General features: G+C 31.4%; 2 protein-coding genes across 2 annotated transcripts; both read right to left on the bottom strand.

Annotated features, from left to right (window-relative positions):
• Positions 1–3,497: 3,497 nt before the first annotated feature.
• Positions 3,498–6,759, bottom strand: LOC130442966 (uncharacterized). Its single transcript, XM_056777385.1, has 4 exons — positions 6,616–6,759; positions 4,432–4,607; positions 4,213–4,323; positions 3,498–3,612 (listed from the first exon to the last, which is right to left on the bottom strand). The coding sequence occupies exons 1-4, from the start codon at positions 6,757–6,759 to the stop codon at positions 3,498–3,500; spliced, it is 546 nt and encodes a 181-aa protein (XP_056633363.1).
• An 11,602-nt stretch (positions 6,760–18,361) lies between these two features.
• LOC130442965 (uncharacterized) lies at positions 18,362–25,725 on the bottom strand. Its single transcript, XM_056777383.1, has 4 exons — positions 25,579–25,725; positions 23,696–23,889; positions 21,827–21,940; positions 18,362–18,512 (listed from the first exon to the last, which is right to left on the bottom strand). Exons 1-4 carry the CDS (start codon positions 25,723–25,725, stop codon positions 18,362–18,364), a joined length of 606 nt encoding a protein of 201 aa, XP_056633361.1.
• Positions 25,726–26,594: the final 869 nt, after the last annotated feature.

Raw genomic sequence — 26,594 nt, 5'->3', positions numbered from 1 at the left:
TCATAAAAAATTAGATTTTTCAAATTCTGTTTCATCAAAAATTGGGATTAAAATTGATTTTTATGGATTTATTTTGATCAAAACTGGCCTTTTTAATGTTAATTTGGTTAGAGACGAGCTTTCAGGTAATTTAATACAAAATTAGATTTTATAAGTTCTGTTTGATCAAAAATTGGCTTTACAAGTTATATTGGGAATAAAAATGGTTTTAAGTTCAATTTGGTAGAAAATTTGAATTTTTAAATTTAATTAGGTCAACTATTGGTTTTTTAAGCTCAATTTGATGTAAATTAGCTTTTTCGAGTTCAATTTAGGCAGAAATAGGCCTTTCAAAGTTAATTTGATAAAAAACTGGAATTCTTAAATTTGGTTTGGTCTAAAGTTAGTTAGTTTTTGTGTTACATTTTGCAAAAAATTGTGTATTAGATTTTTCCAAACAAGGGATTGCTAAGTCCAGTTTGGTCGAATATTGGCATTTCTGTAAGTAATTTATTCAAAATTTGGCTTCTCCAAGTTTTATTAGGCATAAAATTGATTTCTATGGGTTTATTTTGGTCAAAACTGACCTTTTTAGGTTCAATTTGGTTAGAGAAAAGCTTTTAAAAATTACATTTTCCAAATTCAGTTTGATCAAAAATTGTCTTTACAAGTTATATTGGGAATAAAATTGGTTTTAAGTTTAATTTGGTCAAGAAGCTTTTAAAGTTCTATTTGGTGAAAAATTTTTTTTGTTTTTGTGTTCAATTTGGTCAACTATTGGCTTTTAAAGTTCGGTTTGATGTAAAACAGCTTTAGTTAAAAATACGCTCTTTGAATTTAATAACAAACTGGAATTCCTAAATTTAGTTTGGTCAAAAGTAAATTTTTTCTGTTAAATTTAAAAAAAAATATGTATTCTTAGATTTTGGAAATTCTCAGATGAATTTTGTAGAAAAATTTTTTTTGGTACCTAAGTACCTAAGTCATATTGATTTTTTTGTGATTCAATTATTCAAAAATTGGCTTCTCCAAGTTTATTAGGCATAAGATTGTCTTTCAGATTAATTTGGTCATAAATTGGTTGTAGTAGATTTATTTTGATCAAAAAACAACTTTTTAAAAATTAGTTTGTTCAAACAGTGGCTTTTCTACAGACATCGACTTTTTCAAGTTTAATATGGACAAAAATAGATTTTAACAAATTTAGTTTGGACACACTCTATATACAAATATAATTTAGTCACAAACAGGTTTTATAATATCAATTTAGTTGAAAACTGGCTTTTTCTGCAATCAACTTTCTTAAAAATCGGATATTTTGGGTTAATTTTGCTCGGAAATAGTTTTTTATATGTTTAATTTGGTTAACAATTGGCTTTTTTAGATTCAATTTCAACTACCCAATTTTTATTACAAAAGTTCGCACTTTTGGGAACAACATTATTTAGAAGGTCCATCTTCAGTTGGCATTTAGTACAATTAAAACAAAATTCATTAATTTAATATCTAATCTACAATGAACTTTACTATTATGCAAACAATTTTTTTTGATGATATATCACAATATATTCTCATTATCTCCATAGCAATATGAATCAAAATAATATTTACAGTTTCTAATACTAATAAATATTAATAGTTTTTCGGCAATAGTATATTCAAAACTATAATGCTGGTGCTATCATTAATATTTTTATTTACCTACTGCATTTGTACTTATTGCGGACAATAAAACTTTAAAAATAACAGTAAATATTGAAAATATTTCCACTGCACTCCAAACAATAACTAATCATATTTACTATATTTCAGTGTTACTAATATTATTGTCACAATGGAGATAATAAACAAATATTTATTTCATAATTGTTCATTGTATTTAATATTCAATTACTTTTTATTCTACAACATACTCGTTTAGCCGACTCGCATAATTTGCAAAATAATACGCTTGATGTACAATATCGCTCTTAATTGGTTAAAATCAAAGAATATTAAGTTACTTCCCACTAAATTCGAATAATATGCCGGTTCTGTGAGAAAAGAAATGCATCATTTGTGTATATTCATTCAAATAATATTTTATGCGAAAATACTCGTGGTATAATATTTGAATCGTCTCACAAATGTTTTATTATTTTGCTACTCTCTCATCCATAAAAATAGATTATAAAAATGTTTTTATTGTAGTTCATTAAATGAAAAATATTTTGTTGTGTTTCAAATATAAGGCTGGCAACTAAGTACTTACGCTTTTTACTAATAGAGAGCGTTGCTTTATTTTTTGAATAACTCATAACACATAAAAAGCTGAAAAACAACAAAAAAAGCTCATGCTGTCAGCTTGGTGGGATTACAAAGGTGTTGTGATTTTTGAGCTACTTCCAAGGAACCAGACATCAATTCTGATGTTTACTGTTAACAATTAATGAAACTGGATGGAGCAATCAAAGAAAAATTGCCAGATTTGTCAAATCGGAGGGGTTTAGTTTCCACCATGATAAATCAAGGCCTCACAAATCTTTGGCAACTCGTGGGAAACTATTGGAGCTTGGTTGGGAAGTGATGCCACATCCCCCATGCAGCTTGAAAAATTCTTTGAATGGTCAAACTTTCATAGATGACGATAACCTTTAATCCCACCTGGTACAGTTTTTTGCTGATAAGAACCAGAAATTTTATGAGCGCGGAATCATGAAGCTGAAAGAAACATGGCAAAAGGTCATCCAGCAAAACGGAAAATATATGATTGATTAAAAAGTATTCTTTGTTGAAAAAAAAGGGTTTTATTTTATACTACAAAACCGATATTACTTTCTCGCCAACTTAATATTTCATCTTAAACTATTTTTCGTATCGATATGTCGATGATAACAATTTTATCTCATTATTTTCATTTGATTGGAAATACTTATTTCGTGCAACGAAAAATCTTATTATTATTATATTATTTTATATATTTATATTATTAACCATTGTAGATATTTTCAATGAGGCTATGAGTTGAGTATTCTATATAACTATGACCATTATGTCAATATTCGTCAGAAGCAAAAGGGATCAACCGACCTCATGCTTCCTCTCGTGAGATGGCGTATATTCCGGGGAAATACAGACAAGTAAAGTGAATCGAATTCGGTTATAATTGATGTATATTTATTGTTTGTTGAATTTGAAAAATGTTGATCAAAGAAAGATAGCAGGTAGGTACTCTTACTATGAATTAAATTTGGCAAAGGTTATAATTAACTTATCGTAATTTCTGTTTAGACATGTCCTTTGAAGCTTGATATTTGGGTACTTCACGAATTGGAAGAAATTCATTTAAGACATCTGTTTAGACATCTCCGAAATGGAACCATTTCAAGATTCCGTGTTTTCCATTGTAGAAATGAAAGCTATAGAGAAAAATAATAAAAAATAAATTGTATGTTTAGAAATTAAAAATATACGAGGAAAATTAAAATGAGAAAATATTATATATCATTTCTTTAATTTAGCGGCTATTAATACAACTATCAATCGTTTAATGATGTAACTTCTTCTAAAACGTGTTCCATAATGGACATTGGACAATTTTTTTCTAGATTTTCTGAACATAGTTCTTCATTATTGAAGTCTTCTTCGGAGTAACTGAAAACATGTTCACGTATAGATACACACAGAATAGTACTGAAATTTATTAAATAAAGGGTTTGTCGGAAACTGTAACTGGAGTTCCAGTAGATCACCTGATTAAGAATCCTAGTTTCCAAACGCCACGTTTAATTTTGGAATTTAAAACAAGATTTAACACGAACTTTTGATTCCAATTACTTTTATGTGCGTTAATTTTTCCATGATATTTATTTAGTAGTATAATATATTTTAGATGTGTAATATTTGTTAAAGCTAGAAATTAATGAGCTGCAGTACTGAAAATATAAAAACCACAAACCTCTGTAACCTATCAATGATGCTGCTCATGAGAATAATTAGTAGACAGTCATTTAAGGAGAATAAATAACTTTTAAAGTTAAAAAACCATAACCATTGACAAATGAAACAACCCTTCAACTGATCGCATTTATCCACCGGTCTACCAGAGTAGAAAGGATCAAAACACATGATAAGCCCCGATTAACTCGATCAGATCAGATCAATGAACGTGATCCGGGTTAGTTTTCGAACATTCATATCAGGTTAATCCGATCATAGTTTCCGAAAAGTCCTTAAATCATATATTCTACTTACTCGAAAACCAGCAAGAGAATATCTTTGATCATAGATTTTCCTTTCATTGGCACATATTTTTTAGCATCGCAAATCATTTTTGATACACACGCTGTTCCATTAAATCCATTTCTGTAACAATAATACATATTATTTGTTTTATATAGCTAGTATTTAAAATATTGTTTCACATGTAAACCAGCAACCGATAAACGAGAAAGACTTCGATATAAAACTCACATTGTTAACGCTTCTTTCAGTGTAGAATATATTTCCCTTTTATGTCGTTTGATCCAATTAGATCGTCGTAATATTCTTGTATCGCTTGGTAAAGCAAACGGACAGTCCATCTCTCCAAGAACATTGATTCCTGTCGGTTGAGATCTCAATAATGCCGCTACTCCAGCTGTGGAAATCTATAATAATTCTATGGTAAAATTAACGAAGACGCAACTAGAACGTGGACAGATATGGAAAATGGATGATAAGAAAAAAAAACAAGAAGAATATAAAATAATGAGTTAAGCGAAATAACGATTGAAATACTACAATATGGCTTTATCAACGGATGATGTTATTTAACTTCATTCAATATTACTAAAAACAAGATAAGAGAATAGGGAAAACTAAGTATTCTAGAAGACAGAAAAAGTGCATCCTCCTAAAGTACAAGCTAATAAGCTTACTAAGTTAGTTATAGAAAGCATCTGAATGACTCTATGAAGAGTCATTTGGTCAGAAATTGGTTCTTTCAATTCCCAAAAATTGGATATTTCTAGTTTATTGTTTTCAATTTGAAAATTGACTTTTCCAAATTTAATTTAGTGGAAAACGACTTTCCCCAAATTTAATTTGTTCAAGAATTCAATTTTCCTAGTTTAATTAGGCCAATATTGGCTTTTATAAGTTACATATTGCCAAATATTCAATTTTCCTACTATCTATAATTTTCATTCATGTTTAATTTAGTGGAAAAACTATTTCCTAAGTTTTATTTGGATTTTCCTATTATGAACATTTCGAAATTGGTTGAAAATTGACTTTTCCAAATTTAGTGGAAAAAGACTTATCCCAAACATAATTTGTTCAAAAATTAAATTTTCCAAGATTAATTTAGCCAAAAATTAGGTTTTCTAAGTTTTCACTATGTGAAATATCCGATTTTACTAGTATCTATAATTCCTCATTGGTTGAACACTGACTTTACATGTTTAATTTAGTGGAAAAATTATTTCGTAAGTTTATTTGATTAAAATTGGCTTTTCCAAGTTTTATTGTCTCGCAATTTGGATTTTCTAAGTACGAACAATTCCAAGTCGGTTGAAAAATTGACTTTTCCAAATTTAGTGAAAAACGCCTTATGTCAAACTTAATTTGTTCAAAATTGAATTTTCCTAGATTAATTTAGTTAAAAATTAACTTTTCTAAGTTTCATTTTGTGAAATATCTGATTTCCCTAATATCTATAATTCCTCATTGGTTGAACATTGACTCTACATGTTTAATCTAGTGGAAATATGATTTCCTAAGTTATATTTGGTAAAAAATTGGCTTTTCCAAGTTTTATTATCCTACAGTTTGGATTATGCTAATATGAACAATTCCAAGTTGGTTCAAAATTGACTTTTCCAAATTTAGTAAAAACGACTTATTCAAAACTTAGCTTTCCTATGTTTAATTTAGTAGAAAAAGGAATCCCCAAGTTTTATTAATAAAAAATTGGCTTTTTCAAGTATTATTTACTCAAAAATTGGCTTTTTCAAATTTTGGTTGAATTTTCCCAGTTTAATTTAATCTTAAATTCCAATTTAATTGCAAATCTCCTTTTCCCAGCTTAAATTGGTGGAAAAATGACTTTCCAAGATTTATTTGGTCGCAAATTGGTTTCTCCATGTTCAATTGGGTCAAAAATCTTATCAACAAAGTCAATTTGTTTGCAATGTAACTTTTCTAAGTTATAACTTTTAAGTTATATTTGGTTGAAAATCAGGTTTTTCAATTTTAATTTTCTCAATAATTGCATTTCAAGTATGATTGGATCCCAAATTTGATATTCCAAGTTAAATTTGATCAAAGATGGTTGCTAATTTTGAATATCTTTTCTTGAAGGCTTCCTTAAATCTACGTTGTTTTTGGTCTAACATTTAAGCTTTATTATCCTTCCATGATTGTAGTTTCTGTTCTCAAAATTTCCTTTGTTCAATTTCAATGCTTTGAGGACACCCTTGGATCTTGTCCACAAATAAATTTCCTACGCTAAAGAACTGTTTTGTTGGGTTTCTTATCTGTATATAACGCTACACTTTACAAATCTTTGAATCAAAATATTTATTAAGCTTCTCAAACTTACATAATGGAAAAATAATTTTCTAATAACAAAAATCTGAAGATTTTTAATAACAATAAAATGTAAATAAATCTTACCGCCATATTGCTTCCAGGGGGAAACATTAAAAAACGTTTTCTCCTGCTCAAAAAGACGTTAGACTTATCGACTATAGTAACATCACTTTTTCCAAAACATAATCCAAAGTAACTAATGATTATTAAATTCAGTAGTTTAACCATCTTAAAAATAATCCAAGTGCCAATTATAACCTATAAATTGGTTTTTGAGAATTACTAAAACAAAAGTAGAAATTTGGGATTTTAGAGACAAAGCATCATAATGAGAAGAAATCTATTAATTCAAAAACATCCCAATTGCTGAAGATGTCATCCGTTAAATGCTTATCTAATATTCAATTAGAAACACACCCCAATACGACTACTTCATTAATGTATATTTACCTGATTCAAATCTGTTAATTATTTATCAAAAGATTTCTGACTAAAATAACACATCGTACTAGCCGAGGCTATACATTACTATTTGGGTTAATTTCCATATGTCTCCGTTGGTATTTTATGTAAATTTAAATAACTGAATTTCGAGATCTAATCAGTATGTTTGTTTTAGCAACACCAAAGGAACGGATTGCTTTTAGTTTTGCTTTGTTTAATATCTTTTACAAAAAGTGGGGTTCATAACAACGATTTTCAATCCTAGTTCTAGTACGTCCACCGAATTGAATTTTGGGTTATATCATATTATCTTTTATTTACCCTCAGTCGTTTATATGAGCCACTCAACCTCTTGACCTCAAGCTAAGCAACGTGCAAAGAATGTAAAACAGTATATCTCGATCAGAAGCATATCCAGATAAAGCTCAGCTTATCGGTTTGGTTCCAATTTTATACATGTAATTCTAGGAAAATCTATTTACTGCTGGTTCAACAATATACCGTATGTCAATTAGATCAGTTGATTGATTACAAAGCTTTGGTACTTTTTTTCCTGTATTAGCTATGATACATGGTTGAGAACCTTTCATAATGCTTGAAACAGATACTTAAGGCTTTGGTGTGCAAACTATTTGTGCGCACTTTATGTAATATCTTTTGAGGCTTCTTGGTTGCTACGAATTAAAACTAACCCTTTGTCTTCTTGTACTTAATTTCTGCCAGATACTCGTAATTTTCTACAATAAAATAAAACAAATGATATAATCACGTATCAACAACAAGATTAGATTTACCACAAAGCACACGATTAGTTTACAAAATAACTAAAATGTTCAAGCTGGTCTAACTTACATTTCGTTAGTTGTCAAGTCAAAGGTAACTACACTTCTTGGATGCAAAAGAAATTGATAATCGATGAGCTGAGCTACATCTGCGACGAATCAACAAGAAGATTAGATTTACCACAAAGCACGCCAGGATTAGGTTACAAAATAACTAAAATGTTCAAGCTGGTCTAACTTACATTTCGTTAGTTGTTAAGTCAAAGGTAACTACACTTCTTGGATGCAAAAGAAATTGATAATCGATCAGCCGAGCTATATCTATGCACTCTCGTAAACAAGATTAAAATATTGCGAATAAAAAAGCTAATTTCACTCTCTTCTGTATGTCTGCTAAAGTGGCTACCTTCCTAAGTTAAAACTTGAGAATTTAGTTTTATAGAAGTGTTCCAATCAATCAACTGATCTACCTAATACTGCTATTATAGCATATATAGTACTAAAACTCTAACCTCAGTGTTACAAATGTTTTTGATCTGCTGATATCACGTCTTTAGCTAATTATTTTTTAGTTATTCCAATTGTATAGCAAAACTCATGATTCCGTTTTGATTCACTGATGACTTTTCACTTGTTTTCTTCACTTAGTTTTGTTATTTTTAAACTGGATATTGAATAAAGATATTAGGAATTTGATTACTTTTATTTATGGAATTTTTAATAGTGGCAGCCATGATGCGATGGCAAGAGACTAATGTTAAGCAACGTGCAATATTTTGACCTCGCAAGGAATTGCATGCTAGCACTTGTCATTTCAAGAAGTTTACAGTGGTTTACAGCAACCACACTGCAATAACAAGATATACATAATGCAAAATAAAGTGCTAGATTCATCATATAAGAAGTTGCCTGCAATTTTAACTGATAGCTATAAAACTTTTAGCTTAACTTCTAATTGATAAATAATTAGTTTAGTTAATTTTTGTTTCATCTAGTTCATGTGTGTCTGTTTCGCAGGTCCAGCAAACTTATTTCTTTGTATATAACGGGTATTTGTTGATATAACTATTTTATCCAACAGTTCTATTATTTGTTTTGAATACTTTCTTTACAAAACCAATTTGTATCTCTTTTATATTGCTCCAATAAATTAGTATTGTCTTTTAACTTTTAACGGTTTGTGTTATTTACTTTTTGTTCAAGAAATTTCATTTATTCTTTTTTCAAACAAGTATAGTTTGTAATTTTCACCATTTACAATGTTAAGATGTTCGGAAATTCAATTCGTTTGACTGCAATAATATTTCTATCGATTTTCATTTATAATATACATTGTTCGACAGATTTGGCTAGAAGTAGAGTTAGGAGGAGAGTAGTTTTTACAAAAAGTAGTAAATTTTTTGTAAGTATTCAGTTTTATATCTTGAAACTTTTCAGATTGACCCAGTTTTTGTTATTTTCGAAGTTGTAAGCTTCTATTTTACAATAATATTGTTCTCGCAAGTAAACAACTAGACTTTATAAAAAAATAATATGAGCGACATAAATGAGAAAATGAGCTCATTTATTATGATAATACAGTGAATATAGTTTAGATCAATTATAAGTCTGCATTTTGACTAATGAAAATAGTAATGCAATTGAAGGCCAAACAAAATATTATTTTTTGGACCTTCCTGAGAGGAGAAAGCTGGGTCCAGGAAAGCCACCAAAAAACAAGTAATTAGAGTGGCTATAAAGGTGGCGATTCACAGCATGACAGAGACAAGAGTCCGAAACTTACTTATCTTTTTATTTGAGTAAATTGGCGAGAGCAACCCACGCAGAAGACTGAAATCAAGTAGAAAAACATTGGAAATGACGTCTTTTTCTGATGAGGATCAATTGAAATAAGACATCATGTCAACTGGATTCAAACAAAGATGAAACGTTAAGGAGTAATATTTCGAATCAGATAGTGATTTCTGAATGATGAATTTTTGGAAGAGAGACATGGAAGCAGACAACTTCAGCTATAAGCTTTCACAAGTAGTCACCAGTCAACTAAAATAGTTTTCCTAATATATTAACAAAAACTACAAAACGCCGAGAAGCAATAGTGAAAAGTAATTTAAACTGAATCATTTTCAACGGACTTAATCAATCCACCACTTTTGTTAAATTGTTGAGATGTATAAATACCGATTTAAATGTTAATGCCAATTTTTCTTTCAAAGTTATCGTTCCTTTTTTGGTTTCCTTTTTTGAAGCGAATTTACTACATATTCAAATTTGATTGATTTATTATAATATTAAGACCGAACCAGTTTCAACTGTCTTAAACGAAAAATTCATCATTATTGTGAAATTAAGATGTATAAGAGCCAAATTACCTTAATGTTGATGCAAATTTTTCGTATACAGTTATCGTTCTTTTTGGGAATTGGCAGTTTTGAATCAAATTTCATTTATATTCCAATTTTGTTTTATTTACTCAAAAGTACTGAATATATCCTCATCAAATAATTTTATAAACAGTTGTTAATCACTGATCCTCTATCTCAATTCCCATTCTTGAAATTTTAGTTCTCCAACTAATTAGAGCTTCCTGAATATATATTTCAAATAATGTTGGTGATAAACTACACCCTTGTCTCAAACCTTTCGAATACGAAAATGGTTTTGATACGGTATTTCCCAACACGACTACGTGCTTTTGACTTTCTGTATTTGGTCTGAATAGCTCAAATATAAACACTGCTGAGGTCAGATTTTATCAATATATCAAAAAGCGTTTTCAACTGCATCGTGTCGTAGGTCTTTTCGAGATTAACAAATACGAGGTGAGTGGCTAAATTTCTGGCTTTACGGTTCTCTAGTATTTGTTGTAAAATGAATGTATTATCAATACAAATCCGTTCTGTACTTCTATTTCAATAATATTTTTTTAAATCCTATTTTTCAAAACTATGCCGTACAAGTTTACCATTGCGCTAGTTACACTAATGCCACGATAATTGTCACACTTCTTCAACAGGCACTTATTGAATAGCTTTGTTATAATTTTGTGTAATATTTTGTTTCATCAACACAAGGGGAATATTACCGGGTTCTACAGTCTTTCAATTTTTTGACAGTTGTGAAGTTTTCCAAATTTCGTCTACTGTTAGCGCTTCTACTTCTTGGTTGACTTATTTCTATTAGATTGAAATTATTCTGTTGTTTTTCTTCCTTTCTCACATTTCTTATTGTTTCCCACGCCATTGCCACTTTCGTTCCTTCAATATACCTATCAATCTCTTATTTTCATATTCATATTCTCATATTTTACTTTCACTTTTTATGACTTCTTTTTTCTCTTCTCTGTTCCAGTACAAATGTCTGTCTGTCTGTCTTCTGCTTTATGTGAATTGAGGTACGAGGTCTGGTTATTAAAAAACGAGACTTGTTACGAACAAGGGTTTTAATATAATAATTATTCTATATTCGAATGCTCCCCCTCAATATACTCTGTTTCCGGAGTTGAAACAGTCACAGGGCGACCTGGGCGCTGGTCATCTTCAGTGCTCTCTCGGCCTTCACTAAAGCGCTTACAGCACTCAAAAACAACCGCACGAGATGGAGAATTGTCCCCATAGGCCTCTTGCAACAATTTATAGCACCCAGTCGGAGTTTTTTTTCGAACCGCTATTGCACAAATTCAGTGACGGAACAAGATATCTAGATACCCAATGCACTACTCGTTTTTCACCCTACCCGCCTAGGGCGCCCTCTAGGCGCGCAGTCTCGTTATTTAATAGACAGATCTCGTCCATACTATAGGTTTTCTTTTTATTTTGTATCAGCTCGTATTTTTTATCTGTGTGTTCTGTTCTATGTCCTGTAATTTATTAGTTAGACTTAGTTTATAATTGAATTCAATCGATTCTTTCTTCTTTTTGTAATAATATAACAACAAATGACTGTCTTATTCTTCCTCTGACAGTACTTGTTTTCCATTACAAGGTGAATTTACAATTTACAAGAAGTATAACCGACTCGTCACTACTGGAATTTGGGTTTTGGTCTCGGTACACAATACACAAATGGAAACCATAACATTTTTCGTTTTTAGCCTTCGTCTTTTGTCTTAAGTATAATCTAATCAACTGCCCATTTAAAGTTTTATGTTTCTTTTGCTTCCTGTTAGCAAATTAATTTTATTTTTTATATGAAAATCTAAGATGTATTAAAAACATTGTATCAGTTAGGTTAGATAGGCTATCTAATCAAGCTTTTTTTCATAATTATGATTTTATATTTATTGCTTTATGATTATGAATATTTTTTGTAGTTTCGTTTCAATGGAAAATTAAATACTCTTCCTTACAATCAAGTTGTTGCTTGTGGTTATACAGTAAGGATGAACTTTGATCTACCCCACGATGTGAAAAGCAGATTCACTTTGTTCAAAAGAGATATCCATGATGACATTAGCAATATTCCTAATGAGTAAGTTTCCTTAGAAGACTATCGTCACGTTATAAATATAATCGTTTTCAATGTACTTAGTATAACTCCGAAGAGATCAGATCAATTTATTGGTAATAAATATGTATGTTAATATATTTTCACCTTTTTTTGAATGGATATAACAATCTTGTCACTTTAATGAATGCCAAAACGCAGGTGATAAAAATTATCGAAGATTTTAAATAATACAGAGTCGATAAAATCTCATAAGTAAAATTTTAGCTTATTATGAAATTTATACTACATACTCCGACCACCAGATACAGTACAATGTCGGAATTTGTATAAAATAGAAGCATTCGCTGACAACAAGCAGAGGTACAAATTTAAAAGTGCTAAAATTTCCTAACCATTTCCATATCTACGTGATCAGTATTGTTTGGCTGATCGCTCAATTTGCTTGAGTCCAGGTTTAAAAGCCTTAAAAATTCCGAGCCATTTCCATATCTACGAGATCAGTATTGTTTGGCTGATCGCTCAATTTGTTTGATCGTTCTTCCAGGTTTAAAAGTACTAAAAATTCCGAACCATTTCCATATCTACGAGATCAGTATTGTTTGGCTGATCGCTCAATTTGTTTGATCGTTCTTCCAGGTTTAAAAGTAGTAAAAATTCCGAACCATTTCCATATCTACGAGATCAGTATTATTTGGCTGATCGCTCAATTTGTTTGATCGTTCTTCCAGGTTTAAAAGTACTAAAAATTCCGAACCATTTCCATATCTACGAGATCAGTATTGTTTGGCTGATCGCTCAATTTGTTTGATCGTTCTTCCAGGTTTAAAAGTACTAAAAATTTCGAACCATTTCCATATCTACGGCTGATCGCTCAATTTGTTTGATCATTCTTCCAGGTTTAAAAGTGCTAAAAATTCCGAACCATTTCCATATCTATGTGATCAATATTGTTTGGTTGATCGCTCAATTTGTTTGATCATTCTTCCAGGTTTAAAAGTACTAAAAATTCTGAACATTTCCATATCTACGAGATCAGTATTGTTTGGCTGATCGCTCAATTTGTTTGATCGTTCTTCCAGGCTTAAAAGTACTAAAAATTCCGAACCATTTCCATATCTACGAGATCAATATTGTTTGGCTAATCGCTCAATTTGTTTGATCATTCTTCCAGGTTTAAAAGTACTAAAAATTCCGAACCATTTCCATATCTACGAGATCAGTATTATTTGGCTGATCGCTCAATTTGTTTGATCGTTCTTCCAGGTTTAAAAGTACTAAAAATTCCGAACCATTTCCATATCTACGAGATCAGTATTGTTTGGCTGATCGCTCAATTTGTTTGATCGTTCTTCCAGGTTTAAAAGTACTAAAAATTTCGAACCATTTCCATATCTACGGCTGATCGCTCAATTTGTTTGATCATTCTTCCAGGTTTAAAAGTGCTAAAAATTCCGAACCATTTCCATATCTATGTGATCAATATTGTTTGGTTGATCGCTCAATTTGTTTGATCATTCTTCCAGGTTTAAAAGTACTAAAAATTCTGAACATTTCCATATCTACGAGATCAGTATTGTTTGGCTGATCGCTCAATTTGTTTGATCGTTCTTCCAGGTTTAAAAGTACTAAAAATTTCGAACCATTTCCATATCTACGGCTGATCGCTCAATTTGTTTGATCATTCTTCAAGGTTTAAAAGTGCTAAAAATTCCGAACCATTTCCATATCTACGAGATCAGTATTGTTTGGCTGATCGCTCAATTTGTTTGATCGTTCTTCCAGGTTTAAAAGTACTAAAAATTCCGAACCATTTCCATATCTACGAGATCAGTATTGTTTGGCTGATCGCTCAATTTGTTTGATCGTTCTTCCAGGTTTAAAAGTACTAAAAATTTCGAACCATTTCCATATCTACGGCTGATCGCTCAATTTGTTTGATCATTCTTCCAGGTTTAAAAGTGCTAAAAATTCCGAACCATTTCCATATCTACGAGATCAGTATTGTTTTACTGATCGCTCAATTTGTTTGATCATTCTTCCAGGTTTAAAAGTACTAAAAATTCCGAGCCATTTCCATATCTACGAGATCAGTATTGTTTGGCTGATCGCTCAATTTGTTTGATCGTTCTTCCAGGTTTAAAAGTACTAAAAATTTCGAACCATTTCCATATCTACGGCTGATCGCTCAATTTGTTTGATCATTCTTCCAGGTTTAAAAGTGCTAAAAATTCCGAACCATTTCCATATCTACGAGATCAGTATTGTTTTACTGATCGCTCAATTTGTTTGATCATTCTTCCAGGTTTAAAAGTACTAAAAATTCCGAGCCATTTCCATATCTACGAGATCAGTATTGTTTTACTGATCGCTCAATTTGTTTGATCGTTCTTCCAGGTTTAAAAGTACTAAAAATTCTGAACCATTTCCATATCTACGAGATCAGTATTGTTTGGCTGATCGCTCAATTTGTTTGATCGTTCTTCCAGGTTTAAAAGTACTAAAAATTCCGAACCATTTCCATATCTACGAGATCAGTATTGTTTGGCTGATCGCTCAATTTGTTTGATCGTTCTTCCAGGTTTAAAAGTACTAAAAATTCCGAACCATTTCCATATCTACGAGATCAGTATTGTTTGGCTGATCGCTCAATTTGTTTGATCGTTCTTCCAGGTTTAAAAGTACTAAAAATTTCGAACCATTTCCATATCTACGGCTGATCGCTCAATTTGTTTGATCATTCTTCAAGGTTTAAAAGTGCTAAAAATTCCGAACCATTTCCATATCTACGAGATCAGTATTGTTTGGCTGATCGCTCAATTTGTTTGATCGTTCTTCCAGGTTTAAAAGTACTAAAAATTCCGAACCATTTCCATATCTACGAGATCAGTATTGTTTGGCTGATCGCTCAATTTGTTTGATCGTTCTTCCAGGTTTAAAAGTACTAAAAATTTCGAACCATTTCCATATCTACGGCTGATCGCTCAATTTGTTTGATCATTCTTCCAGGTTTAAAAGTGCTAAAAATTCCGAACCATTTCCATATCTACGAGATCAGTATTGTTTTACTGATCGCTCAATTTGTTTGATCATTCTTCCAGGTTTAAAAGTACTAAAAATTCCGAGCCATTTCCATATCTACGAGATCAGTATTGTTTGGCTGATCGCTCAATTTGTTTGATCGTTCTTCCAGGTTTAAAAGTACTAAAAATTTCGAACCATTTCCATATCTACGGCTGATCGCTCAATTTGTTTGATCATTCTTCCAGGTTTAAAAGTGCTAAAAATTCCGAACCATTTCCATATCTACGAGATCAGTATTGTTTTACTGATCGCTCAATTTGTTTGATCATTCTTCCAGGTTTAAAAGTACTAAAAATTCCGAGCCATTTCCATATCTACGAGATCAGTATTGTTTTACTGATCGCTCAATTTGTTTGATCGTTCTTCCAGGTTTAAAAGTACTAAAAATTCTGAACCATTTCCATATCTACGAGATCAGTATTGTTTGGCTGATCGCTCAATTTGTTTGATCGTTCTTCCAGGTTTAAAAGTACTAAAAATTCCGAACCATTTCCATATCTACGAGATCAGTATTGTTTGGCTGATCGCTCAATTTGTTTGATCGTTCTTCCAGGTTTAAAAGTACTAAAAATTTCGAACCATTTCCATATCTACGGCTGATCGCTCAATTTGTTTGATCATTCTTCCAGGTTTAAAAGTGCTAAAAATTCCGAACCATTTCCATATCTATGTGATCAATATTGTTTGGTTGATCGCTCAATTTGTTTGATCATTCTTCCAGGTTTAAAAGTACTAAAAATTCTGAACATTTCCATATCTACGAGATCAATATTTTCCATATCTAGTATAAATGTTATAATTTATTATTCGGTAAATTATATTCTTCATATCTCTATTTAGTTGAATAACACGTTCCAACTCCGAAGTAGTTTTATCATTTTGTGGAGTTGTCAATATAATCATCGCCTTAGTTTTAACCGTCTGTTTGTCATCAAACGGTACTTTGAGCGACTTTTTTTATTTAAGAAAGAATCAAAAGATGCAGATAGCTATATCAAGAATGCAGGCTTGTGAAGCTGTACGCCTTTGTGCTTCCTGCACAAGGCTCGATGGTTACCATAGTGCGTTGTCGTGGTGAAGCAATCCAATTACTCCTTATCCAAAGATGTGGCCGTTTTTTTTCAAACTCGATACTTCACTATTGTAGATTTTAATGATTTTATAATATTTGTCATACCCATTATCTTCATAATCGAAGAAGATATTCAATTTAATTAGCTCTCACTTTGACGTGCTTGCTTCCAAAATACAGGAGCGAAGATTGTCTGTTTCTGGTTCTTTTTTTCACAATGGCAGAATATGACGAAAAGATTCAAGACACGTTTTTCCCGCAGTAACTGTACTTCGACATCATTCTAGATGGTCGAGCTATTAATGCTGCGAATCTATGAGGTTTTATTGGAAGCTTTTACAACAATATATGTTAACGCATATCCTGTGAAAGTTACGCGGAATAAGATCGAAAAACTTAAGTATTAAGCTCCTACTTCATCCAGCAATTATTCCGGACATTGCACCGTCAGATTACTATTTATTCAGAAATTCTTTAGTGGAACAAAGTTTGAATCTAAAGTAGATGTTGAGATGTTCAGACCAAAGTCAAAAAACTTGCTAAACGTTGGGTTAAAATCATTTCATACGATGGACTATACTTGGCATATTAAGGATTTTCGTTTTGTATGATTACATTTTAAGCAAAGTAAGCATTAGAATCGAAATTTTTAATTTTTAGCACGAATTTAACTGAAGGTGTAGAACGTTCAATATCTCAATGAATTTTTTAGAACTTTATAGTTTTCACTACATTTTCAGTCGCTCTATTTGTAGACGGAAGTATTTGGAATTAGGGGTCAATAATTATTAATAACAATGTTCAATTAACGACCTCTTTACCAGAAAAAAATATAATCCAATAACTCAAAGATAGGGCGTAGTCGAGAGCCTGCAAACACCATTACGATTTAATTTTTGATAATCTATAATTTTTTTTAATCATTCTGGAAATATCCAGCAGTAACTTTTATAAATTATTTTTAATAATTTAGAAAATTTTAGGACAGCTGTTCAAGGATTGGCCTGCGTAATGAAACAAATTTGCAAGGCTTTTTCTAATTTCAAATTTAGCGAAACTTGTGGATTTTTTTGCGATATTGGGAAAATTATTATGAGGTACATTTATTAGATATTTATTAATAAAACAGTTCTTGTTTTCCATTTAGATAATTTCAAATAAAAGTATTGGAACATTAAAAATTGTAATCAGTTTAGTTTAGCGTGTATTTAATTATTATCCTCTTGAAGATTCAGATACTTAATGATTTTTTTTTCAGGGATGAAGGTAACGACGCACTTTTTATCAAAAATTTTTTCAGCAAGTGCGAGCATTACGAAGAAGTATGTCAAAATGAAATACCACTATCTACAACTATGAGCTATGATTAAATATAAATTCTATCAACAACTTTAAATAAATATTTATTTGAATATCTTTAGTTTTATTTTCTATCGAACCCATAAGAATTATTTACATTATTTCCACTGCTTTTTAATTGAGTAACTCATACTAATAGATCCTATCATTACGCAAATGTCATAGTAAATCACTAATAGTTGCGAAAGAACCCAATCTCTACTATTTTGAGGTGGAAATAATCACAATTTTACAGACTTAAAAGCAAATCTACGAAAACGAGACAATGAAGATGATTCTAAATCTATCAAGACGGCGAAACGAATTGAACTCGAGAGACATTGAGATCGATAACCGAAAAATAATTGTGAGACGAAATTCTGGATGTTGTTTGGAAGAGAAGACAGAAACTATCGTGGATAAAATGAGATTGGAGAAACTAGCTCGAATAACTAGGAATTTAAAAGAATTATGTTAAAGCTTTACCATTAAGGGAATAACAACTAATCCAGCAGAATTACAAAATGTAAAAGTAAGAAATTATTGAATTAATCGCGCTACTCGCCACGGAGAAGATATTATGATATCGCGTATGTTAGAACGAGAAAAAAGTGTTGAGTAATGAAATGTTTAATAATGATTCCTTTTATTATTGATAGAAATTTTATTTTAAAAATCTAGAATATTGTTCCAACAAGTTCAATTTACAATTTGGATAATGATAGTTGCAATGTCCCGCTGTCTTTCCTATTTTTTCGGCAGAGACGTAATCCATATTCGATGGATAAAGGAATTCTTCTTCGGTTAATGACGGCCTGAAAAATCGAAATTTTTTGATTAAAAAAAAACGATTAAAAAAAACATAAGATCAAACAAATTGTGAAATTATATTTGATAGAAATAGTTCCATATTAAGAATCATCAATTTATAGGTGCCTCAACTTTATGTTCATTGTCTTTAATATCACTCAATGGATGAGAAAATAATACAATAATTTTTCTTTTCTCATAATATTATAATGCTGAATACTATTTCTCAGATACGAATTGTCTTGTCTTATTTGAATCGTGATCTTATCTAATTATCATTATCATGATTTATTAAATTAAATCTTTGTTTATTCAAATCTCAATCCACTTGAGTAGTTCTAGTGATGTCTACCATATGGAGATGCCTGTGGATATTGATCTTGAACTTCCTTTGGTTGTAATGTACGGGAAAGACGTGCTTTGGTAGCTGACGCTACAGACTTGCACTTCTCCAAAGAAAGGAGGTCCCGATAAATTGAGGTTCTGAGTGTCTGCAGCTAAGCTCGGTATTCATGACGCCTATGGAGTAGGTGAGCAGTATTATATTGTTCAGTGACCTTCCTTCTATACTCTAAGCTATCCAAGTTTCTGGTTAACTTTGGGTCGCCTATAAGTCGAATTGCTTTCTTCTGTATTCAGACTAACATCTTAAGGTTACGCTCCAAATGTGTGAGCAATACCGAATCTGGGCCTTGTAGAGAATTGAGGAGTATATGGAGCTTTTTGGCCTTAAAGAGGAATCCAAGTTTTTGTGAAGTTAATTCGACCTCGTGAGTAATCCAGGACATATTGCTGCCATCCTCAACAACCAACAAGAGAATTTGGGGTGATGATGATATTTTATGTCCAGACAGGACCAAAACCTGAGCTATAGTTTCTTCTTTATAAAATAGCAAACGGGGCTTTCCTGAATTAAACTCATTAAGATTGCTTCCACATCACTCCAAAATGTTTTCAAGATCGATATTGATGATGATGAGCTGTCGCTGCTTATCGATTTGGGTGTTAGTCGAGTTTATTGTGGTGGTTGATTTGAACGACGACATCAACGTGCTATCGTCGGCGAAACTATATATTGGTACAGTTTTGTCGAGTACATCGTCGATGAAAAAGAGAAGAGGTGACAAATTGCATCCCTGGGGAAACCAGCATTGATCTCAAACATTCCTGAAGTGTGTCCATCGATAGCGACCTGGATGGATTGGTCTTTGAGAAATATAGGAAGTAAACTAGTTGATGTGCGAGAAACGATCTTAATTTATTTAGAAAGTTGGCATGGCAAGCCCTGCGAAAAGCCTTCGATATTTCCAAATGTCTAGTGCACTTGCTTTGTATTCCCCATATTTCTCTATAACTTTAGTCCATATGTTGGCGACATAGGCGAGGAGATCCTAGGTTGATCTATGTTTATGAAAGTCGTATTGATGGTCCTGGATGATGTTAGCAGAAGATATTTGTACAATATAAAATGTAGTAATACAAAAAGCCTGATTGTTGAAAACAGGCCGAATGTTTGGGTTTTCACTATCAACTAGGTGCCACAATGAAAGGTACTTCACTAGAAAGATATCTATACACATTCAGTTTTAGTTAATTAATATCTGGACGAAATTCTTTCACCCAATAGAAACACGTTTTAAAACAAATAGCTTCGTGGAGAAATGTCTATTGATCATTGTATGGAATCAAAATTTATATGATAGGACGTCGAAACAGCTATTTCCGTTGACCGAAAATATTTCACTGAAAACTATTCAAAAGTTAAGGATATTAGCAATCAAATTAGATTTTGAAAGCTTCAATTGAAGGCTAAAAATGAATAATACTGTTGCGGACTCGTACATGACATGCACCGTAATACCGATCCTGTTTGGCTATAATGGAAGTCTATAACTTGGCGAAACAGGCGGAGTCTTTGATTTTGTTTTTATTTACATGGTTTTATCACAGTGGCAAGCAATTTATTTACATTGTTTTTTTCACCAATTACTTGAAAGACCTTGTTATTTATTTGTTTCTTCACTTTCTCGAAATTTCTTCCTGTTATAAACTTGTGCTTACAATAAGTCATTGTGAACGAAACGAAATAGAAAAGTAACTATTAATTTCAAATAAATTAGAAGAGTAGTTATAAAAGTAGTGATTTGATTATATAAGTAATGGATAATTATTTTTATGTACGTTAGTTGAATCTAGAATAATTGTTGTGTATAAATTTACCCCACCGCTGAAGATCAGTTCAAATAAATTAGGAAATCAGAAAAATATTACAATAAAAAACTGAGAATTAAATGAAGTGCTAGTGTATAATAATAAAACAAGAGAATTTATCAAGAAAGTTGATAAAAAGATTCTTTAAAATATTTTATGTGACCTCCATTAGTACGTAGGATAGTAGCACTCCTCTGCATGTTTTTAATCAAGTTTCCCAATAAATTATATACGATTTCTGCTTTAAAGCTATTGAAGAAGATCGCGGATTGTCGTGTCAATTGCTATTTGTAACAGATCCCAGCAATCTCTTTGGAATTTAGAAAGAGCGACCTAGGTAGAAGCGGTAAATGAAAAAAACTTTGACTGATTACTATTGTATCTCTTCGAAAGGGGCGAATTATATGATGCAAGTACGTCCATAGATTCATCCATATTCGTTTTCGTCTACTATCTCAAAATGTTCCATAACTCCTGTGGGAATCGCATTCCTCTTTCCATTGCGCCAGTGTTGGGGTACCAATACACAAGCTAATCTTTGCTGCCCATGAGCAGATCTCAGTAGTACTATTCTTAAAACTCGACTAAATTTCAAATTAACATTACGGATTATTGTGGTAGATACAAAACACCTCGGGTATTGAAAAAAAATTTTTCCTAGGATCCAGCAGGTATTACGAGGATTTCTACAAACCGTTAGCCTCGGGTGATGATCATCAATGACGGTTTTTACTTTGGGTCCTTCAGTTTTTTGTCTTCTGGTAAAAATTCCACTTTCAAAGAACCGATTAAGCATCTTCAAAATGGTACGATTTATAATGTCCGTATGTGTTGAACTCGATTCGTGTAATTTAATAGCCCTAGTAGGCTCTTCGATAGTTAGAATTATTAAAATTAACTAAAATTTTTCAAAAATTTCATACTGCTGTGTCTTTCAATGTTTTTATACAAATAAAAATAAGCAAATGTGCTTATGACACATATAAAAAATCAAAAAGAAACAACGAAATAAAACTCATTCGTCTTTCCTCTTAATAACTTCTAATTTGGATTTATCTTTAACTTTTCAAAAGATGTAGATTTTTTTTATAAAATTCTGGTAGCTCACTTTAAAATCGCAGTAACTATTTCTGCAAGCAACCCCGATCTTTGTTCCAAAGGAGAATGAGCGAGTTCGCAGATATTTTTCAAAATACACGACTTTCCGTCTCCATTGTTATACCTAAAACAAGCATTCGAATAAATTAATACATGAATAGAGATGGAATCATCACTTGCATAATGAATTTTCATATTTATTTGTTATAATATTGAATAATAAACGTATTGTTTCATTCTATTTTCAATAATTCCGATGAAACTATATTATTATTTATATTATACTATTTATATATTGGTACACTTCAAAATACTAAATATACGCTAGAAAAAAAGAAATATTTAACTTTTCTCTTATATTGAGAAGTGTTTCTCGCTTTAAACGCCAGCAGTAATCTTCTAATATAGCCTTTTCAACTATTTTTACATCCTGGTGGAGCTGCTCTTATTGTTCATCACTAAGAGCTCAAATATATAGAGGTGGAAAAGAGAAATAGGAATAGAGAAAACGACTTTTTAATGACATCCGGCAACTTATCTTTTTATATGCATTTAACACATTGTTTACCAAAAGTTTTCAGCGTTTTCAGCTCTGTAATACAGAATTCATCTTCACCGCGAGGTATTGACCTTGATATAAATACCCCAGTGGGGTACTCTACATGATTTTTTTCGGTCATGTGAAAGTTATAATCATTATAGTGACTGCTAAATTCGTACCAAAATCTTGTTAATCTCAGTTAAAACTAGCTAGAGTAAACTTGCACCAGATTTAGACTATTCGCAAATAATTATTTGCAATCTTTTATGGTGACTCGGTGGGATGCAAAATTTTTTAAATCGGATTCGACATGACCGAAAACAACTGCAAGTAAAGAATCACAATCCCCCTTAGCATAGCCGGGTGTTTTGTGTTATTCTGAAGGGAAGGCCACAATAGTTGGACCAAATGAAAGCTCCGTAGACTACGCTAAAACTTTGGTTTAATCATAATTGAGAAAATTAATTTTTAAGATGTAAAATTTTGATAATGGAATGAATATACTAATAACGCATAATATTTAGAATGTACTTTATGATTGATTTGATTGCGACCACCATTCACTTTTTTACAATAACCGAGGGAGGCGATTTTAGAATTCTCGTACATTTTGTTTGACCTTGAGGGTTATTTTGTTAATTTCTTCCGTTATCCTAACTTTTAAATCAGCAACATTGTTTGGTTTATTAAAATATACTTTAGCAACCCCATAAGAAGTGATCAAGAAGAGTCAAATCGGGGGATCTAGCCGGCCATTCAATCGTTTTTCGTCTTTCTATCCACCTATTGCTAAAAACCTCGCTCAAATAATTTCTGTACGTACAAAATGCGGTGGAGCTACGTCTAGTAAATATATCGATCTCATTTGGATGATTAACATCAGGAATAAGTCTTTGTAATTTAGACACTAAGAATTTAATCAAAAAATCTAGATAAACCTCACCATTAACTGTACCATCAAAAAATAAGGGCTACCAACCCAAACACAGTGGTGGTCATTTTGAGGATTTATTGATATTATTATCTCCATTTAACGTAAAGTTTTGTTTTAAATACATTATCAAAATTTTATATCTTGAATTTAATTTTTTCAGTTATGATTGCACCAAATTTGAAAAAACTTTATATTGCTGAACAGAGGTCTAAAATCCCACACGACCCCCTTTCCAATTCAAAATTTTCGTTTGGGTTCTTATAATTCAGAGGGGGTGCTGGAGGGGGATAATATTTTCATATTGTAAATTGTCAATTTTCGAATAAAAATCGATCTATTCCAGTTTTTTTCACACAGTTTATTCCATACATACGGACCCGCATTTTCCATACATGACTACATACCTTGCTATCATATGTTCTAAAACTTCATATAAAACCCATCTCGACGTAGATCTTTTACTTCTCCCTAGAACTGGTAGACTGGGTTGTGTGTATACACTGGCATTTGTAGGTAATTCATAAAATGCTTTGAATACTGTTCCTAATGTTATGGCATGATGTTCCACTTCTAATGGTAATCCCAATCCAAAAATAAACTAAAAAAGATATCTTGAACTTGAACATCCTATTTTTTGAAGATTGTAATATCTTAATCTCATCTATTGTGATGATTTTTTTTAAAATTATATCTACAAAATCTTCTCAAGGTGTCGTAACTAAGTTGGAATTTCTGGAACCGTTGGTGATATTCATACTGAATACACTATTTCGAGAGAGTGGACAACTTAATCGAAACAGGACCATACACCAAAATCTCAGGGAATCCGCTAAATCAAATGATCACAAATGTGAAAGAAACACTTAAGAATCAGCCAGCCTACCGAAGTTAATGAAGACCAAAACAAAGTCATAATTGGAGAAGATCGTCTGACCGAGGCTACATGTATCGAACAAAACAATTGAAAAACACTTGAAATGTCTTGGGCTAGATAATAAGCTTGATATTTGAGTACCTCACGAATTGAAAGAAATTCATTTTACTCAAACGATCAAATTTTACGATATGTACGTTAAACGAAGTTTAACCGACCGTTTCTTGAAAAGAATCATCACTGATAATGAAAAATGGATTCTTTACAGTAATATACTTCGAAAATGATCATGGAAAAAACACGACGAACCAGCACAAACCACATCGAAAGATGAAAAACAGCAAAAAACGCTTATGCTGTCAGTTTGGTGGGATTACAAAGGTATTGTGTTTTTTGAGCTGATTCCAAGGAACTGAACGATCAATTCTGATGTTTACTGTCAAAAATCAATGAAACTGGATAAAGCAATCAAATAAAAACGACATCTTTGGCAACTCATGTGTTTGTTACAGTTGCTGTACTATTGGAGCTTGGATGGGAAGTGATTCCCCATACAGCCCTGATCTGGCACCATCTGATTACCACTTATTTCGAAATTTGTAGAATTCTTGGATGGTCAAACTTTCACCTATAATCGCACTTGATTCAGTGTTTGCTTATAACGACCAGAAATTTTATAAACACGAAATCATGAAGCCGAAAGAAAGATGGCAAAAGATCATTGACCAAAATGGAAAATATATAATTCATTAAAAACTATTCTTTGTTAAAAAAAGTGTTTTATCTTATACTACAAAACCGATATTAGAACTATCGCCAAACAAATATTAATAATAAGTACTGTTTCGACATCAAACCTCAGTATACAGGTACTTTAAGAAAAGCATGCTCAAGAATATTAAGATGTAATATAGAAAGCCAGCAATGTTTTATATTTCGTCGTTGTTGGAATAATAAATAATGTAATGTAACGTTGTATTCAACCATAATAATAAATTATAATATTCCGTGGTTAAAATTACTCGTATGCTATCAAATTATTGAGAATTCTATCTTAAAAATATACCCATCTCAGAAATATTCAAGGCTATATTTTGATGAAGTAGTAAATATAACGTCAGGTTTTGATCTAGTTATTTATTTTAATAGATTTTCAAGATTCTCAAGGACATTCACAGTTAAATTACCATCAAATTCATAGTTTGAAAATTAAGAAGTGTAGAAAATAGAAATATAAGACATTTTGGGTGTTAAAACGAAAACAAGATACATGGGATGCCTGACAAAGAAATTCCCTGTATTAATAATATTTATTATACGGTACTAGCCAGTTTCGTGTCCAATTAATGGGTTGATATGGAAACTTCTGTTCTCGTTTCTTTAAATTCGATATGATATGTATGAACAACTTACCTGAACCCAACTGATACCTGCATCACTCCATATAATTGCTCGTTTTTGTCTCGATTGGAAATATTTGCTCGTATCTAACAATTTCGATTCAACTAAACTTAAAAATAATATACCAGCAATAATAGAACCAACAAATTTTGCACTCATGTTCTCAATGCAATTTGAATCGTTTTTCGCCATTCATTGTTTAAATGTAACGGCGTAAATATTAGAAACCATTAGAATTTGAGTGTTAATTTTAAGAAGAATGAGCAGCAGAAAGTATGTCATACTATAACTGTTATTTAACGACAAAAATATTATTTACCAGCGAAGCGTCACAATGATGATACTAAGTATAACAATTGTTTAGAAATTGTCAATAAATCATATAATTATTCCACTAAACTGAATTTGAAATCAAATATTTATCAACCAGGTATTGAAGAATTGAAGAATTATATTAAACGGCTTTCACAGTTTTTAAACATACAGTGACATTCCTGAACATTCATATTGCTGGAATTTGAGAAATCGTCAAGTTTCAACCCCTACATTCATATCACAAGAAGTTATTATAAGAAGAAGCAGTTTAACAGGGTTAGAGGTTAAATTTGGTCTTCTACTATATGATTACGAAGTCTCGAATACTTTGGAATTGTTTTGTAGAAGTTTCGAGAATGTTCTTGTGGCTACAGAAGCAGCGCACGAAGTATACTTCTGTCTTTATATTGATTTATGTTAATAAATATTTGATCACCGTTATTTTACAATATGTTTTCAACTTAATTAAAACCACTTTCTGTGGATTTTTTCTTTTTACTAACGTCATTTATAATTTCAACAACGATGAAACGTAAAACATTGCTGGTGTTCTATATTACATCTCAATATTCTTGAGCACGCTTTTCTTGAAGTATACTGAGGTTTGATGTCGAATATCGGTTTTGTAGTACAGAATAAAACATTTTTTTTAACAAAGGATAGTTTTTAATCAATTTTATATTTTTCATTTTCGTCAATGATCTTTTGTCATC

Source organism: Diorhabda sublineata, chromosome 4, assembly GCF_026230105.1.
Source record: "Diorhabda sublineata isolate icDioSubl1.1 chromosome 4, icDioSubl1.1, whole genome shotgun sequence".
Lineage (NCBI taxonomy): Eukaryota > Metazoa > Arthropoda > Insecta > Coleoptera > Chrysomelidae > Diorhabda > Diorhabda sublineata.
The sequence above is the reverse complement of the archived record's forward strand: the minus strand, read 5'-3'. Positions and strand labels throughout refer to the sequence as shown.

Excerpts from the sequence above, each read along its gene's own strand:
- LOC130442966 (XM_056777385.1), bottom strand. The coding sequence starts at position 6,759 with ATGGTTAAACTACTGAATTTAATAATCATTAGTTACTTTGGATTATGT. Across the intron at positions 4,324-4,431 it reads CTGAAAGAAGCGTTAACAAT|AAATGGATTTAATGGAACAG; the intron begins GTGAGTTTTATA and ends TTATTGTTACAG. Across the intron at positions 3,613-4,212 it reads ATTCTCTTGCTGGTTTTCGA|TTACTCCGAAGAAGACTTCA; the intron begins GTAAGTAGAATA and ends ACATGTTTTCAG.
- LOC130442965 (XM_056777383.1), bottom strand. The coding sequence starts at position 25,725 with ATGAGTGCAAAATTTGTTGGTTCTATTATTGCTGGTATATTATTTTTA. Across the intron at positions 21,941-23,695 it reads TTAGAACATATGATAGCAAG|GTATAACAATGGAGACGGAA; the intron begins GTATGTAGTCAT and ends TGCTTGTTTTAG. Across the intron at positions 18,513-21,826 it reads ATAGTTACTGCGATTTTAAA|GCCGTCATTAACCGAAGAAG; the intron begins GTGAGCTACCAG and ends TCGATTTTTCAG.